Source organism: Papilio machaon, chromosome 21 (genome assembly GCF_912999745.1).
Source record: "Papilio machaon chromosome 21, ilPapMach1.1, whole genome shotgun sequence".
NCBI classification, from domain to species: Eukaryota; Metazoa; Arthropoda; class Insecta; order Lepidoptera; family Papilionidae; genus Papilio; species Papilio machaon.
In genome coordinates this window covers 2,732,146-2,751,635 of record NC_060006.1, presented here as the reverse complement: position 1 = coordinate 2,751,635, position 19,490 = coordinate 2,732,146, and the positions used below count along the sequence as shown (strand labels likewise).

General features: G+C 35.7%; 1 protein-coding gene across 3 annotated transcripts in view; it reads left to right on the top strand.

Annotated features, from left to right (window-relative positions):
- LOC106709119 (LIM/homeobox protein Lhx5) overlaps positions 1-19,490 on the top strand; it is a 53,471-nt gene that overhangs the window by 12,042 nt on the left and 21,939 nt on the right. For all 3 annotated transcript variants that reach the window (XM_014500821.2, XM_014500820.2, XM_014500819.2), the window contains exon 3: positions 3,479-3,687. In XM_014500821.2, the coding sequence (XP_014356307.1) occupies positions 3,479-3,687 (209 nt within the window). The remainder of the gene's footprint in view (positions 1-3,478; positions 3,688-19,490) is intronic.

Here is a 19,490-nt window from a genome sequence, read left to right as displayed (position 1 = left end):
GCGTTTATTCACAATCAAGAAGTCGTTCAGGTATTTTAGTTGACGTAAACCGTGGTTGCGAAAACGGACGACCGGCAAAATTGACAGATGTACACAGCATCGGTGCAACTGCAGACACGTCATCCGCTAACATATGTGACGTAATGGATTAGCAGAAACGAAGGTCAAGCTTCAATGACAACCGCAATGCACAGTACAAGTTAATTACAACGTGATCTTAAAATATTCACCTTAAAAGCCGAAGTGTGCAGTCTGCGCGACCTAAACGCCATGAAAATATTGAGCCATCGATAAGCGACAATAAATTTGTAGATATCGAGCATATCTGTAAGGAACCCGAATACTTAGTACCACAAACTATTTCGTATCAAAATAAAACTAAAGGTTGCAACTCGATTAATTGACAACATTACTATGTTAATACTTTAAGATAATGTTCGCTTTGTCTGTTGTTCTCTGCTACTGAGTGTACAGGTAATAGCGGGTACTTCTAAAATTGGAGCTACAATGGCATGACTATCGTTCCATTTTTTTTTTTTTTTTTTTATATTAAATTCTTACACAAATGTGTTCAAAAACTAGTTGATATGATTGTATCACTTCTAGTACAAAGAAAAATCTATATACATATAGAGGAAAGTCGTGTTAGCTACACTATTTATAACTCAAGAAAGGCCGAACCGATTTGACTGAAAATTGGTGGGCTTAGAACCAGGAATCGGACATAGGATAACTTTTACCCAGTTTTCTATTCTTTACTCCGCGCGGACGGAGTCGCGGGTAAATGCTAGTAAAAAATTTATTAAAGGTGATTAATAAATAAAAGGTAATTAACTATGGTTGTTATTAAAACTCTGGATTTTACATGGTGAGATTGCGCCAGACAGCCACCACAAATAACCTATAGTCACCTTGTTTTATCCTAATCCTATTTATTGCCCCTCCCCCTCTTTCTCTTTCGATAATGTCAATATTCGCGACTGTTTTGAGTTTCACACTTGGTACGATTTAGAACAATAACTTCTGAAAGGGGGGTCCAATGACAGCTATTAAAGTAATTTTCATGCAGCTATTCTTAGCAACTCTAAACCGGGTGGCGACTCATTGCATGGCATAGACGTACAAATAACTTATTTACGAAGGTTAATAATTTGACCGCACTTTGCTATAGTTATTACTATGCCTCTGTATCAGGCGTATGAATCATTAGACAGAAATCTATTTAACAATACGAACAGCACGTACGCGGTACGAGTTTAAACAGCTACAATGACAAGAATGTGTAGCGAACCTAAGAGGGCGTGTCATGGTGAGCACTGCCAAAAAGGTATCTTGACACACTATTTTATAGCTTCGTATATCGTAGCACTTAAGGTTGAGTGTAATTGACGTACTAAAATTCGTCCAGTACGGTAAGGATTATCCATTTGAAATAAATGTATTTCAATAAATTAACATCTTGGAAACATATGGCACGTAGAATATATTTAAAAAACAAATGACATGTTAACGATCTTGGTTCATTGCAAATTTCGTTATAGACGATTATTACACATGTACCTTGTAATTTTCTTTTTATTTATTTTTTGCTAAGACGGTGTATACTTTTTCGGTTTGAACAAAAGAAACACTATGAAATAGCCTTTTCGATTAAGATTATACTGTAAAAACCAAGAGAACAGTGAACTTTTTTGCTTGTAATGACATTTATTTAACTAACTATTCTATAATATCGAACTATTTGTGAGGTAGTTGGCTTCGAATTCGGCAATTCGTAAGGAGTTTGACACGTCCCAACGATTTCCTGATTGTTACAATACGCTTCAGTAATCTCATAATGTACAAATTGACACGTACGCAACATAAAAATAATGGAAGTTAATACTTCGAAGTATTTCAAATAGGTCAAAGAACTAGCGTTCCGTAATGTGTAACGTCAACATAAGTATGTAAAACGACATCGATAACGATATAAAATTTGAATTTCCTCCATGATCTTTAGTATGGAGATAGCGAAGCTGAAGCCGCAGCACGCAAGGTTCGAGCATCGCTATCGTTAATGCTCGAGCTGCATTTGGGTCTTCGAACCGCACAAACGTCTCGAGGCTCCATCAGAACTTACTCGTTTCGTCCATTTGTTCTGCAGCATTCGGCAACGACGACTTTCCCCGTAGGGTGATGAAAGTCGCCAAGTTGAATACCCTAAGTGGCTGGGCCAGCTAGAGGGTTCAACAGCCGGCTGTTCACGCTGTTATACTCACGACCGTCGAAGTTTTCTTGTAGACTCTTCTAATATCACGTGACGCACTCTTCAAAATGTTTTAACTTATAACTTTGTAATAAAGAACTTTTTAAAGAACTATTTGTTTGAAAACCTAGGGACGACCGTTCGGTTTGAAAAACGACGCAACAATGACAAGGTGGTGGCTTGGTGGCGTGCTCCCGGGTTTTGGAGTTGCAGGTTAGGTCCGCTAGAGGCGCTAGTGTCGGTAGTGGCGCTGGCGGAGCTGTCACGTGACGTGAGTTGGGGCGCACCGGAAGGAATGAAGCGATGTACTCTCTCATAAAGGACTTCGGACATCGAACGGAACACATAATATAAATTTCATCCATATAAGTAATAATATTGTAGTGTATGGCAAAACAAATTATATGTCGTGAACATGATATTCTTATGGTGCATATAACGAAAAACCATTTTTTTTTATTTTTGTCTGTCTGGGCGCCAATCTGCGTTTTTTCCAAATAATGTCCGAAACAAATGAGTCGAGTTTTACTTTTACTGGTAGGTATAACTTTGAGAACAAAGTCTTATCTTAACCGAAACTATGTTTTAAAAGAAAAATTAAACTATAATTACTGAAACAACCGTGCAAAAACCCATTACTATTTTATCCAAGGGTGTTCGCTGTGTGAAAGAAATGCATATGTTACTTTTATGAAAATCAAAAAAGTTGTAAAATTCTTATTCCAAGATTACATTAAGCAATTGTTAACCTTAGTGTTGAGCAAATAAGGTATAGTTCCTCGTGACAATTTGCTTATTAAAAGTACTCATTGAAATGGTGAAAGTGAAAAATAAAGATGAAATATGGGAACCTGCGTCGATAATTAGATGGGATTAATTTTTATGATAGCAATACGGCAGGCACCGGATCTGATTTCTTTTATTATGTTTCTTGGTTACATTTTAATAGGCATTTAACGGATCTGCTACTTTCGAATATAGAATTGCAGCTTCCATTTTGTCAGATAAAATACTTTTTTTATATTAATGTAACCTTTTTTTAATAAACTTTGACGTTACCATTTACGGCTTAACAACATTTAACAGGTCATAGAAATCCTTAAAGACGTATTTAGATTTTGTCAGTCTCATTTTCTCTGGAAATAATTGAAATAATATGTACGAATATCTCGGTACTGTTCCTTATGCATTTAATCAAGAAAACATATTAAATTATGCCTTTTTCCGCAGGAGATACGGTACAAAATGCAGCGGTTGTGGGCATGGCATCTCGCCGTCTGACCTGGTGCGGAAGGCACGTGAGAAGGTGTTCCATCTTAACTGCTTCACGTGCCTGGTCTGCCGCAAGCAGCTCTCCACCGGCGAAGAGTTGTACGTGCTCGATGATAACAAGTTTATCTGCAAAGAGGATTACTTAGCGGGGAAGGCACCAACGCATTGTAAGTCATTTTCTTTAGAGATTTTCGATTAGATCATGAAATATTTTTCAGAGCTATGGCGCAGATGGCGCTAGTAACATCGAGATGATTCAATATCTCTAGAAAGACTTAACGGATATCGTTTTAACTTAGAATATAATATAAAAGAACACATAGGCTCCACATAGCAGCTGTAAACGCTACTTGTTGAGTATAAGATTATTCATGGCTTGATATCATGTCATTACTTTTATTAATGTTGTTATGTGTGCATAATAGTTCCATGTATCTCTGTGTTTTACACCTTTTTATTTATTAATAATTATTATTAACTAGAGAGCTTCCCTGTTTGTTTTAGTAATTACTATTTCTAACAAAGAACGTGAACATGATTAATACATATATTTTATTTACATTATAATATAGCAGAATGACTCTGGTTGTGTTATTTTAGGTTGCTTTTATTCTTTACTAAGATTTTGTTGTGTGACGACATTGTGGTCGGGTGTCGTAAAATAGGATCTGTCAACTGTCAGATTGCTTTGAAATTGCACTGGTCTTATTGAAGCCGCTATTTACGCAACACCAATCAAACAACATACGCTATCACGTTCGCAACACAAGGCGGTGTTGCCGCATGAAAAAAATAAATTAGGTCTTTTATTGTCCTCGCGGCGATTCGGAGCCAATCGTTTTCGTATAATTACTTTTCTAAAACATGACCGGAGTCCCCTTCGATATTCGAACGTGACATGTGAGAATTGCATTCACAGATTAAAAAAGAGTTTTTTTATTGTTTAAGAACGTATCACGGGCAACAATAAAATTCTCGGAGCGCCCATTTTGAAATCGGATTTTTCGATCAATACGAACCGTAACCGAATCGAACAGTGAAAAAAAGAAACAAAACGAATGATGTTAAAAAAACGCCAACTGAATTACACATTAGCCACGTCTCCACGCGGTAGTGGTATAGACAACATCTTTTTTTCGTGTGGCTCTTTGTCAAAGGCAATGCCTTGGCGTGAGCCACAAAAAACTGTTGGCAGTTCAGACAAGAGTCGTTAACTGGTAGAAATTTGAATATATTTTATAAGTACTACAAATATTTTCACTTATAAACCGGATTTCTTTTTTGTGGTCAATTTTAAACACAAAGCGGTTTTGTGTTTAAATTTGCAAGATTCTACCTTTATTCCAAACATTAACGAGTCATTTTCGGCTCAACTATAATATATTTTCAACAAATGCGATTAATGCTAGACATTAAGCTTAGATAGAAGTATAATTTAAGTACATTTCTATCCCTGGCCCATTACATCATCATAGTTATTCCGCGGGCAATATTTGCCGTATTATTCCACTCTAACAATGTCTAAACACAATTACCCAATGCAAACACGCGGCGCCGCGGGCGTGCACATGTTGTGGCCAAGGTAACGCAAACAACGCAACCCTAACGCCTCGTGATTTATTTTCCCTACATAGTATGTACTTTTACACAATGATATAAAAGACGCTGACTTCATTTTATATTTAAAATTTCTTTAATTTCTAGTTAAGATATTATATTCTAAAACAAAACGCAAATAAAAACATATTGACAATTTAAGGACCTACTTTAAACTTTTCTAGTGAAGTTTACAATTTTACATACATTCGCTACACAATACAAAATGCCTTAGTTACACGCTTTCAGTTTTAAAATTACAGCTGAATACTGAACAGTCGGACTTTTAAGTTAAAACTGAAGGTGTATATACAAAACTGAGAACTACATAGTTTAGCTGAATATTCAAATATCGCCTACAAACGTACGATTTAACTGAACAGTCCAACTGCACAGTTAAAACTGAATGTGTGTAGCGGGCTTCAGTATACTAAAGTCTTTACTCGTTTTTATCAGATATCATCATCATCAGCTCACTATACTTCCCCACCGAGGGGCTCGGAGCCTACCCTAAGTTAGGGGTGACTAGGTCATAGTCAACCACGCTGGCCAAGTGCGGGTTGACTTCACACATATCATTAAATTTCTTCTCAGATATGTGCAGGTTGCATCACGATGTTTTCCTTCACCGTAAGAACGTCGGATAAATGTACATATGTAAATCGAAAATCGAAAAACACATTGGTACATGGCGGGATTCGAACCCAGGACCTGCAGATTGCAAGTCAAGTGCTTATCAGATATCATATATACCTTAGGTTTAACTGAATACATTCAGAACTGTTACATTCATAGAATAATTCACCATAAAATTATTCTATTCCCACCTTTAATATTTTACGAGTATTTGTCGCTTCCTTACATCACTATTTAACAAATAGTTTTTTTTTGTAGCGCTAAAAATAAAAAAAGTGATTTAACAAAATGTTTTATTCCTTTCCCATGTTTTCGTGTTCACTTTAACACAGCCAGTGGTCCACATTAACATTTATGATGAAGATTAATTTTGATTTATTTATAGTCGGAATATCCGACAACACCTCATTTGCATGCGTTCGAATCTAACACGTAGAAATGCGGTTTCATAACATTTCAATACTGGCCAGCTAGAAATTTACGTTTGCCATTAGCATATTCTTTATTATTTTATTAAAATGCTTACTAATTAGAACAGTAGTATTTTGTGTTCATTTTGATTTTTACATTTAATTTTCCTGTTTTTTTTATGCAAAACTATTCTATATTTTGGATATTATTAGTAGAGGCCACAAACATATTACAAAGACTACAACCTACAATAAAACACAAACGGCTGGCAAAATAAAATAGAAACTATTCCAAATTTAAAATTTAAAAAAAAAAACTTATTCTTACACTCCAGTACCATTTCGCGCGTCTTTTAGCAGGTCGGAGAAGGGGAGCGTGATATTTACGTTCGATAAAACCCCCTCCGAACGATTGGAATATATGATACAGCAACAAGAAATCACTTCCACTGGCTGCTCTAAGCCCTTGGACGAGGAGATTAGGCCGGGAACTGCAAACCCCGTACAGGGGATAAGAAGCTTACGCGGTTATTGATACTGTTAATTCGTTTATCCAACCTTTTTTAGCCATGCACATTCAGAATCTTTTTGCAAAATTAATAATACGTAAGAAGGTATCCTTACTACTCGTATTTTGCAAACAAAACAATATTAATATGTCAAAGAACCGATATTCTCTTAGGAGTACATCTAAAATTTTAAGCCTATTTTCAGAAGCAGAAGTAAAAAGAGTTTAACGTTGTTGAAAAGCATACAGATTATTTGCAATAATTTCTTTTATATGAATTAAAATATACTGTGATTATAGCTACCCTGTGTGGTGGTAGGGAGGGTTCTGTGCGAGGCAGCCGTGCCCCCGCCCCGGGTGCGTGCCGTGATAACGCTTATCAATCAGACGCACGCGTCGCGCAGCGCCTGGGGTTGAGATGTATCACGCTATTTATTTTTTCTAGTTCTATGCTCTTTAATATTATACAAAAATGTTCTTTTAGTATTTTATTATTTTGTAGCTTTAAAATTTTTTCATATCAAAAGAGGGCAAACGAGTTCCATCCTTTTCTAATAAGAAAAGGGTAGGAAGGGAAAGAGGACTAAAATTAGGACTCTGGCCTCATAGATCAGACAAAACGTGTAATTGATTCCACTTCACGCCTGTCTTCTGTGTGGTCGTGGTATTTCACCGGTCGACCCGGCCCATTTGTGCACCCAACAAATACCTATTGTTGTTGCGGGATCTATCACTGTTAAAAATATTGTCTATTATAAATTGAACTATAAAACAGATGTGTTTTTGACGTACATTTTTAGAACATTGTTCATTCTAAACTTTGAATAATCTCTTAACCCCGATATAGGAAAAGCCCTTAGGTAATAACCGCATCCATGCTGCGGGCTGTTTATCAAGCAACCAACGGGGGTTATGATATGTTTTTCTTTACAATGAGCTCGCTCTGACGCGCAATGCCGCTGATGTCAGCAGGGAGAGGGTTGAATGATTGCGAAAGATCATATCGAAATATCTCGATCATTGTGGGTTTAGACTGTTACATTTGTATAAAATTATATTTCATTCTTTTTCATTCTCTTCGAAAAAGGAGAGACAACTTTAGGTACATGGCAGTGGTTTTCCACAGTGAGAACATATGAAGTGGAGTGTGCAAATATCGTTCGAATGGAATAATTCGTAAGATTGAATTATTAGCACACCTATACATAGGAGTAGTTTGTTTTTGATCCCCTAAATTAGTATGGTTTTGAGATTTGAGTGTTTTGGTTACAAAAACTTTTTATTCTGAAACCGTTTCACTGCCAATATATTCCAGTTCAAAATTATATTTGTTTTTACTAATTTTCAAAGAAATTGAAAGAGAGATAATAAATGTTTCGTACATGTGTTTCGGTAGTGTTGTACCTCGGTAATTATTTCTAACTGTTATAAAGTCGTAGGTACCCGTGGTGTTCAAGAGCGTAGTCCGTGTAAGACTAAAAATTGCACTATAGTGAAAAAGTGTAATTTTGTTATTTCTGGCACGAGTAGTTCTCGAATTGCAAAAAATTATCAAAGTCCGGTTCATTAGTTTCAGAACTGATCTGTTACTATAAAATATTTTTTCCTGCAATAACGGTTTAAAAGCTCTTAAATTTCACTAAACCTATAAATTTTAATGTATTAATCTATTTAAAACTGTCTCTTAAGTCTAAGTAACTTTTGAAGAAATTCCTAAGAAAAATAAACTAAATTTACAAACCAAGACATGAAAAAGTACAAAGTTGTCGTTGTTTTTTCCCTCAAGAATCGTGTTTTTTTCTTTAGACAATGTTTATGTTCCGCTTAAGCTTTATTCTACCTTTAGCGAATTAAAACAAATAAAAGAAACAGTAATATAAATATTTAAAAATAAATCTCCAGCAAATGACGTAACGAAACGTTAGTCCAATAGTCTAAACTTTAAATTGTTCCACAGACCAAACAAAACTATTCTATAGTTTTGCTTCAAATATTCACGAACTGGCGACAAACATGAATGTCGACTGAACATAAAAAACATAAAACATCAAATTACAGACGTAAACAAAAAGCGACCACGCTGTTGGTATAAATCAAAGAACTTTGAACTTTATTCCTTACAAGTTAACGTTGATATTTCTTCGCATTTATCGCTATGTACAGTCACGTAGAGAAAGCACGAACGGCGTGGAATGGAGGAGAGTGATAGAATCTCATTTCGCCCCCTCCCCTGCGCCCGGAGGGTTGCTGGGGGTCGTTATTCGCGATTCTGCATCCGACGGACCGATCGAGTTAATAAGATTGGCAGCGACGTTCAGTTTTGAATTCCCTTGAATATTAATTTTTGTTTTTCCTAAAATATTATCTTCTATAATTTAGGTGTTAGCTTGTAAACAATTGTCTAATGTTTTAAACGTATAATTATTTTCAAATTTCAATGTTTATTTTCAGCTCCATAAGAGTATAATGAAGTTTTCCTAAATCCTTCTAAATGTATCTATACAACTATGTATAATAAACCTTTGAAAAACGGTAGTTAGCCACATTAAACTAATATTAAAACTCATCTAAACTATCTGATCTCATATCATAATTGATTGCATAGATACACTAGCTTCAGGCTATCGTTTACTTTTATAAACATACGCAGAGATATATATGTGCTACATTTGCTTATGATGTGCCCTAAAATAATAGCGGGATACCTTTGTAATTATAGATTAACTGTTTAATAAACGATTGATTATCAGCTAATTAACTTCTTTTGCTATTTTGATTCTTTTGAATGAGACGAATAAGACTAAGATTAGAACAGAATCCAAATTCTACTAAAGAAATATATTTACAGTTTTGTTACGTTAGTTTACTATTCTTAAAATAAAGCGCCTCGGTGGTTCATTGTAATGATACCATGGACATTAAATTAGCAAAATCAAGGACCAGAACTGATCTGGAATCCACAGCGATTGAGTAAGAGAGCGCCATCTCTGCTCCATGTCTGACCATTAATTTTTATTTATCGTCAAAACGATCGATAGGTAGCCGCGCTCGTAAACTGGACGCAGTAAACATTTATGTTTGGATCTTTATGATGTTTTAATGTAGCGCTTTTGAAAGCTCTCCAAGCTGAAGTTTCTATTTTATATGTAGCCGTGGAATAGAATTATAGGCAGTAAAATATGTCGAGATGAACCGTTTTCATTCTCGTCCGCTCTACCTTCGGTGTTCCACCTCGTAACTCGTAATTAAACGAACAGTTATTTCATGGAAAAAAAATAATGAATGGATATTTGCATTTTATCGTTTTCTCATAATTTTGAAATTCGAAAACCAATTCGAGTAATTTATAAGTAACTTTGTAGAAAACCGATTTTGTAGAAATTCCACTGCCGCCGTGACGTTAATAAACAATATTGTTGTTTTTGTTTTTCCAAAGAAAATGTGAGAGATAGCAGTATGTTTTAAACGAATTTTACATCAGTGGAAGCCCAAAAGCCACACAGGAAGATTAACATACTGTACACTAGCTTAAGTCTATGGTTGCCATAGACTATGTATAGACAAATTATAGTAATTTAAAATAATATGTACTGATGTTTCCGTTTACCATTATTAAGATAAATCTTGTAGCAAGTTCCAAGAAATCCTAACGGAAGTATCAGTTGCAAAACGCACAGATCACGTATGGATCACAAAAAAATCGTAATCGGTCAGAAGCGTACCCCGAAGGCAAATTATCGATAATCAACAGACTAACCAAATAGCCGGTGTCGATGCAAGTTATCGACTTTAATCGTCATAATCACTAGTGAGGGCACTGTTACTGATCGCTATTACGGGACGTGCGTTGCGTTTCGATATGAAACCATTCCTGCTGACCTCTGAACATATGTTTTATACTTCCTTTAATCGATGTACAGCGTGATACAAAACAGCTCACACTAATTTGGACATCTTCAAACTTTTTTGTTACACGCTTATTATCGAAATTATAATTTATTAGCCGTAATTGTCGGCGACGTATCGAAGGTTAAATTCGGCTTTTAGCGTAATTTGGATGGTTTGACTTTAGGACGGGTTTATCAGTAATTGTTATTTTGTCAAAACATTAGGGTTCTTTGGTATTCGAATGTAATAGAAAATGTTATATAATTATTGCTTTTTAAGATATGTATTTTGTAAATTTCAACACATGTAAAAACAATTAAAAAATGTAAACAATAACATTTTTGTTACTTGCTTGATACGACAAAGCAATTGAAAAAAAATCACCAATGCCTTCCATTTTCAAATGATTTTTGTTTTTAATGCGCGGGTATTGTGCGCGTGTAACTGGCGTGAAATTGACGGGTGGGCAATGGGCACTGGCCAGTGGGCAGCATTTGTCCAACGTGGACGATCAGCGTGGGCTACCAACGTTCGATGCCACGAAAGTTCATTAAACTGCAACAATTGTGATACGAATATCACGCATAGCATACTACAATCTAACCCAGATTGGCAAACAACGGATAAAAATAATTTCCATACAAAAATTAGTTTAAATCAAAATCTTATATTTAGATGCGAAATGAGGTCTGAATTGACAGTGAAAGGAAATATTGTTTCCTTATCTACCCTAACAGGCTCCCCTTGGATGAAGGGGACCTTCCCTTGGTACCTACGGAGCCTTGTAGATAACACTTTTCTAACTTACGACGCTCAGTCAAAAAAAGGGGAAAGGAAACTCGAACATATTCAATGGATATTTAGTAATATACTCGTGCATACCGTTTTTGCAAACTCTATTGTAAATAACCGTATGTTTAAAACGTATATTTTATAGGACTTAATTATCACAATTCATTATTCCATTTGGAAAGGCAATATACGATATTCGATCCTACTTTTTTATCTAACCTTTAAGTTAACAAAGATAATAGTTCTAGCAAGTTAATTATTTACCTTGGAGTCATCGACATTTTTTCAATTGTCATCGATTTGTTTTTAAAGTTTTGTTTCAAATGTGAAGAAATTAAATACTCATTCTTATTTATAATACCAATTACCCTTAAACCAATTTTGATGAATTTTGGTATAAAGTTGTCTTTGTCTTCTTTGGAAAAATTACTTTTTCTTACCTATATTCCTCGCAGGTGACGCTTAGTTTATTCTAAGGTACACAAAAAAAGCACATTAGTCGTGTAAAAACCGGCATAATAAGGCCGGTGATCGTAAAGGAACAGCACTACAGGAGAGCTCCGTGTAATTGGACCCCCTTCTGTCCGGGGAACTATCAAGTTATTTATTGGTCCCACATTCATTATCGTTCGTGTAATGATCGTACGTTGTATGAATATGTATGACCGTTCAACATAATGTCTGATTGCTAATAGGAAAATGATTGGTTAATTATGCAAAAATTAATGACCTTGTATGGTACGATGACAGAATTCATAACCGGGTTAACGTTTTTTATGTCGTTTATAGGTTTCAGAGACTCATAGTGTGCCATATACATCTTTGGTTTCTGAGACCAAAACCTCTGTATAAAACATATCGTCATCCCTCTCATCATCATTAATATGACAGAGATAACAATGTTTTAAATGGATATTTTGGGCTCAGAAACACACGATCAGAGGGGGTCAAACTATTGAACGACTGACTGCTGTTAAAATAATGAACAATTTTTTTCAGTTTGTCTAACTGAAAATTGACATTTGATTCTTGTTTATTTGTATACTGTAACAATTTCTACTTTCATGACTTGTCTTCTACTTGAATTTAATCAATGATATTAATTTAAAATTTCGTAATTTCGTACATCATGTTTCCTTGAGGTCATTGACTCTTAGTCGTTAAACAGTGAATATCGAAAATTTCTTAGAAGCGCCATAACTCGCACGGGCATAAATGATATGCGATACTCAATCCAACGCTTGTTCACTCAGAATGGCCACCATTCATACAAAACATATGCCAACAAACCGACCGTGGCATTTTGCAAGTTAACCTTAACACTTTAATAGCCTGAATCGGGGAATCGAAGCCGAGACGCCTCATTACACAGCTTCCTTACTACGCACAAGTACAACGCAAAAACAAACCTTGACCGTATTTAATTAAGGTTCAATTTTCCTAGAATCGTCTTGTAAAGGCTTAATTGACTTACACATTACATAAACATCTCATGTAATTTATGTTATATAATTGAGAATAGACTGAATTGTAGAACGACAAGGTTGATAATGCAATCTACGTATGTCATTTCTTCCAGAGTATACTGCGGTGGGCAAAAAAAAATATACTGTAATGAATGGATCGATTCTAAAACGTGTCAATTACAACACTTTGCTTACGTTCGCCCGTAATTGAAGTTGTTCGCGTCTCAGAAAACTCATGTTCAAAGATGCTTAAGACATAAAATTATTGACATTGATAGGTATCGTTGCTGTTAATTTCAATTTACTTATAGCAGAATAGCTCTCCTATAAAGCCCACTACACACCTTCAGTATTATCCGCACAGATTTAACTGAACAGTCGAAATGCATAGTTAAAAAGTGTTTGGAAAAAAATGAGAATTGTACAGTTTAAATGACAATTACAATTTTGCCTACATACGTAAGTTTTAAATGTGCAGTTAGACTGTTCAGTTAAAACTAAAGTGTGTAGTGGGCTTAAGAAGCGACTCTATAGAACTGTTTGACCTGTAGTAACGATTATTTAGCTTTTCTTTTGATTAGTGAACATAAATGCATCAGTAAATAATTTTAGAATCTATTTCAATTTCGACGTTTGTTTTTTAAAAACAAAGACTTACTTCTTTTTTATAACAGCATAGGTAAAGATATAAGAAGTAGGTATATGTTAACGCGATAACATTTCATATTAAATGAGTTTTCTTTGGACGTTATGGTTGAAATATTTTCCAATTTTGATCGAAATACGCCTCGAAATGCGTCAATTGTTCGTCGGCTTCCGATTCGGACCTCCTCCGGTTTATTGTTTTCGAACCTTTTATGAGCACTAAATCATTGTTTTCTGCGAAACGACTAAACACGGCCCGTGTTTAGTCGTTTGACAGCGCGTTGTGATCCGTTGATGGACTGCGTTTATATTCCCATCGTTCCAAGAACAAATCAAACTCTCAATATCACCCATCATCTTCCGTCATAGCTCATCGCTCTCCGCTCCGCTGGTTTGTATGTAAATAAATGGAACACAAACACAAAGCCGCTGACTTAATGCGAAAAGAAAAACAAAACAATAAGAAAAACTTATTCAAAAATCGAACGGCGGGAACTAAACATCTATAGACAATAATGGAAAGGAACAAAGAAGTAAAAAAGCGGGAAGAAACCTGTCGACGCCATGTTGTGTGGCAGTCGGCCTTCACGCCTCGGCCGCTGAAGATTATCTTTCGAAAAAAGAACCGAACGGGAGGCGCATTTGTTGGACAACAAAAGGCTTACACGCGTGCGCATTTCACGCTATAACCGCCTCTACTGCTACCGTATAAGGATTAGATCAGAATGTTGCCGCTTGCGCTGGAGTTCTTTTGCGTCGGTCGTCTCGGGTGAAAAGAAAGAGCGTCGTCATTGCGCCTGCGCCGTCGCTGATGACCTGTCAATTCACTCGTGTACGTCGGCTGTTGGGAAAAAAGTGACATTAGAGTTGGCCATCTATTATTTTGACTTTAAGTGGGGAGATGGAGCTGAGATTGATCGTGTTTGGCTCGGCCCTTTTAATTATAGCGTATTCAGGTTCTCTGTAGGTTCTCTACCGTTCGGTAGACGGTACGAATGTTGCACATAATTACATGCTATCAAATTTAATCGTAGTATAAAATTTCAGTGAGCATTACATAAAACGTTTACAAAGTGGAATTTAATTTAATATTCTATTATAAAAAATATTGTGAAGCAAGTTAATATTCAAGTATGAATGCACATATTCCTTATCAGTCTTTCTTTTGAAAAACCAAGACTCTGATCATTTTGATTTGTTTACTTATATTTTTTATCTTATTTTATTTAAGTTTGGTCAGTAATGTCTAAAATAGTAATAATACACATGCCTTTCTCTTGGATCGTAAGTCAAATTCGAGAACTTTTTTATAGCAGTCATCAAAATTATCTGTCATGTTCATTGCGTTGAATCCTGAGCCTTACGATTGAGCACGGTGCGTGCTGCGCGCTGCGCGTGCGTCGGTTTCTTGTCTCATTGTGCGATTTCGCATGCCCACATAAGGTTGCCCATGACTACATATCTGTATAATCATGGTCATAAATCATTTTTAAATTTTTTCTTTTCATCATTTTATCATCTTATTGCTACAGGCTTATAAAATGTCATGCAACCTTACATAAAATGTTTTATACATGAATTTATTGTAAATATATATTTTTTACAATTGTCTCTGGATAGCTAAACAGGAAAATCTCATATTTGATCTTAAAAAATAATTTGTTCAAGTTCCAGATACTAAAAATACAGTTTAATAATACAATAATGAAGAAATAAGGTAATAGAGTAGTTAATTAAACATAGTAATCAAAAATGGAGTGATTTTATTGGTTATGTATGGTATGTTAATAATCTAGGCAATCAACATCTGGCAACCCTAGCCACCTATCATTAGTGTCAAGTATGTCATTATGTGACAACTTGTTCGGCCATGTTTTATTTATTTTGCGATTACGCTCATTTGCGTGAGGATGATTTTTTGTTTTCATTTACGCGAGCTGTTGTTTATTATCATAATGTCTATGCTCACTTGTCTATGGACATATTTTTTTATTGATCGCCCTTGCTTTAATGTGTTTTAGTCGAGCGATTGTAAATTCTTCAAGCCAACGCATCGTACTCGTTACGGTAATTGTATGGCGGTCAAATATAAAACATGTTTAGTGACTGACATACATAGAAATAGCTCATTTTCGGATATGTCAATGATAAGATGGACTATCAGGGAATCTGACGGTATTCCACCTTACGAAAAAAAAATCGGTCAGTGATACATGACTTTGCTTTTTACTATTATGAAGTCGTTTGCGATTGCACTGCTACCTAATTGGTTTTTTCGTAAGAAGGGGTGGAATTGTCTCGTTGTAAGGAACAAGACAATTTTTCTGTAAGTTTCCACTTACCGCGAAGAGCCCTGACTGTACTTATATACTATAAACATTTTTCTTGACATTCTGAGTACATGAGTATTTTAAGGATATGTAGTTACAATAATGCAATACACACATACAAATAATTTCTCTTCAAATCTTAATCTCAATTTGTACGCTTCAAGCCTTACGAGTTTTGCTTCTGATTTTCCCAATGGGACATTTTTTGTTTGAGACGTTTTAGGTTATAAAAGTTTAGTAAACATTATTTTCTAAGTTAAGTAAATAAAAATACAGAAAATCAAAAATTGTATAATAGCGACATTATGCCTTGTATTTTTAATTTAGCTAGATCATAAAAAACTTGAGAGGTGTTGTTGTCCCTTGACACCAGGATGGAACGAAGTTCCTTTCGATTAATTAGTGAAGGAACCAATGTTTATTCTATGAATAAAAAACTTAAGCCTTCACAAGAAGTACATTTTATTTCTATGAATTTTCGTTATATATTGTCACGTTGTTGCCATGGTGAAGTAGCGCTCATTCGTCTATAGCAAAAAGTGTCGTGACAACTTTTCGTAAGAATTTTTTCCGTCTAGCCCCATTTCACAACGTGCGATAAGGAACTTCGTTCCAATAATAATTTGAATATTACATGAATTAAAATTCCACTACCTTATTCAGACGTACTTGTTTATATATAAGAGCTTAAGAAATAAATCAAAAATAAAGCTCACGCAGTGCGCAGGCGCAATCACAGAGGGTCACGATCTGCGGTCACGTAGCACCCTCTGTGCGTTGCATTATTTACCTACACATACAAGTCTTATTTCGTATTAAAATGTCAAATCGAGCCTTCGTATAAAACTAACCAATTCGATGTTATACATCAATGTAAAGACTTGCTTGATTGACAAATACAGTTCAAATTTTTTGCTCGTTTGTGACCTTCTATTATTATAAACACCAGTTAGATAGTAGATAGTGGGATAGAGCAGTATGGATTGATTATGATAATTGATTTACTGTAGATTTCTGAGACCAAAATCCCTATTTAAATCATATTGTTATCTCTGAATTGTCAATGATAATGACAGGGATGACAATATGTCTTATATAGAATACTACATATATAGAAACTAAATAAATCAAATAGTGCGAATTTACGTTGTTATTCTTTTTTGTTTAGGTATCATATCAGCAGTAGCCTTCATTGTTATTTCTTGTGACGAATCGTAGAAAATGTTGCAGACTATGATTTCTTAAAGTAATGTTCATCGAATAACCGATCAGTCACAGTAGGCTTATCCGTACACAGAAGTGCGTTACGAGGTCATAGTATTCGCTGCGGTGTATAAAAAATAATTAAACGGCAATTCTTCACAGCTATCTGATGGGTCGACCACTAATTTGTCTGTGCTCTTCGTACGTGCAGGCCATTGTGTTAGATCAAATATGGCGTCGCTAATGGCGGGTGCAGACGCTGACATATTGCTTCGAATGCTTTGCTTTTAAAAGACAGGACCTGTCAAGCTTGCGCATTCCCCTCAGTCAATTGAAAAAGAACAGTATAAGTTCTAAACTTGCTAGCTTGTGTTCGTCTTGTCCCAGTAAATTTTTGAGGTAGTATGGGTTCGTAAAGACGGTATTTTACGTGTCAGCATGATATGCATTTGTACGATGTACTTTACCTCAGCCCCTGCAAATAGTTGCTGAATTTATTAGTATTACGGCGGCTCTCTGCCTAGTCCATTGCTCTCCAGTCAAAGATCGAATGTATGTATAGGTATGTGTTATTTATTGCCCTTTCTTTGTTTATAGCTGAGGCACTTTAGATCGATGGTCATTTATTGTGACCCCCAACATCTCTGTGCTTATTGAAATGCGTCCCGTTTCTTTTTTTTAATAAAACAATATCACCGTTGATTAGTTTGATTGGTAGTGATGATAGACATTTTTTATCTGTGCAATACCGTTTGTTTTATACTTTTTTATACTAGTTGAATAAAATTGTTAATGTTGTTAGAAGGTACTAGCATCTCGCTTAACATTTTTGATGATCATTCCTAACTATAAATATTAATCAGTAAACAATTGCAAACGTAATTTAGGTAGATATCCAGTTGAATTCAATGGAAATGAGAAATTATAACCTATCTTTTTTTACATATCATAAGGTGGCAAACGAGCAAGCGGTCACCTGAGTCCGCCTAAACAGCGAAGCGACCGCTGCCCATAGACATCTGCAATTACAGATCCGCGTTGCCGACCTTTAATCGACCACCCTCCTTCCCTCCAGAAAAAGGTGGGAAGGGAACGAGGACTAAAATAGGCCTCCGGCACCACACTCAACAAGTTTTACTCTATGAGACTGTAATCACAGACTTATTAGAACAGATATATTTGTAACATCAATTTCAACATTATAACGTTCCAAAATCAATCCATAGACAATAAACGACTTTCTCAGGCGACCACCTGAATTCGCCGAAATGGCGAAGAGATGTTGACAAGTGATTGCGAAGAGAAAGTTAGTTTTGGTGGATTAACTATAATAAACTTGATTAAGTTATAATTCCGTTACCATTTTGATATGCACCTATCTCAGTAATATTCGTCTTACAACTTTCCAGGTTGATTCATCTACTGTATTGTATAGATAGGTACCTACTAGAATTTGGAGCGCGGAATGCGACAAATTCCGTGCAAATTGATATTAAGCCGTCACTCCGGATTCGCACAAAAAAGTACCCTTGAGGAGCGACTACAAAGCGCCCAGATTTCCCACAGACGGCCCGATGGAAATGACATTTTAAAAGCGGTCCCGGCGCTACCTATATCGGTATACCTGTAGCTATAGCCACATAGCCATACGAGCGTTTCGCACGCACGCTCCCGGCGCAACGTCGATAAAAGAGGGCGTTGACGTCGCCGCACAGGCCACCAATCGCAGGCAGCTGCTACACGTGTGCGTGACCTCGCCCTTTCATGTGTGCCGCGCTGCGCGTGTGTGCGTGCGGGGCGTACGCTCGGCTACCGGCTTCACAAAGAGTTCCCATATCTTTTATGTTCTTAGATCCTTATCTCGCGGTTTCTTATTTTACATTTAAGATGGTGGTCGAATTAACGGTCGGTCCCATAAACACGCTATAACAAACTTTAATGTGCCCGTAATACAAAATAATCTGTGATTTTTATTACTCTTCGACACTAATAGGCTGTTATAGATACCGATAGGGATCTTCAAGATTTTAAACTGAGAATTATTCATGAATTTACTAGATTGAATTGTTAATTGATGTTATGTTGTTATCTAGCTGTTTCATAGACATTATTAAGATTTATTCCGCTTTCAATGCACCATTATCCAAAATTCTTGTTCAGCATATCGTTCGTGAACGAACTTTTAAAAAGCCGACTACTACTACTAAAGCCGACACTAGGTTAAAACATATGTTAACAAACATAAACGAAAAATAGTTAAACTTGTTTTTTACAAATCCTACCATATTGGTAAATATTTTTTAGCTCCTTTATCTTCTTATATAAGAATGAAGAAGAAGTCTTATATAACAACAAAGGGTTTAACAAAAATGTAAAAGGTTTTTCACAGAAAACAAAAGATATTCGCAATTACGTAACTCACCTAATTGCGAGTTTAAAAACTACAACAAAGTAGGTCGGTATGTTTGTTTATGTAACTAACAACTAGCGCACAAT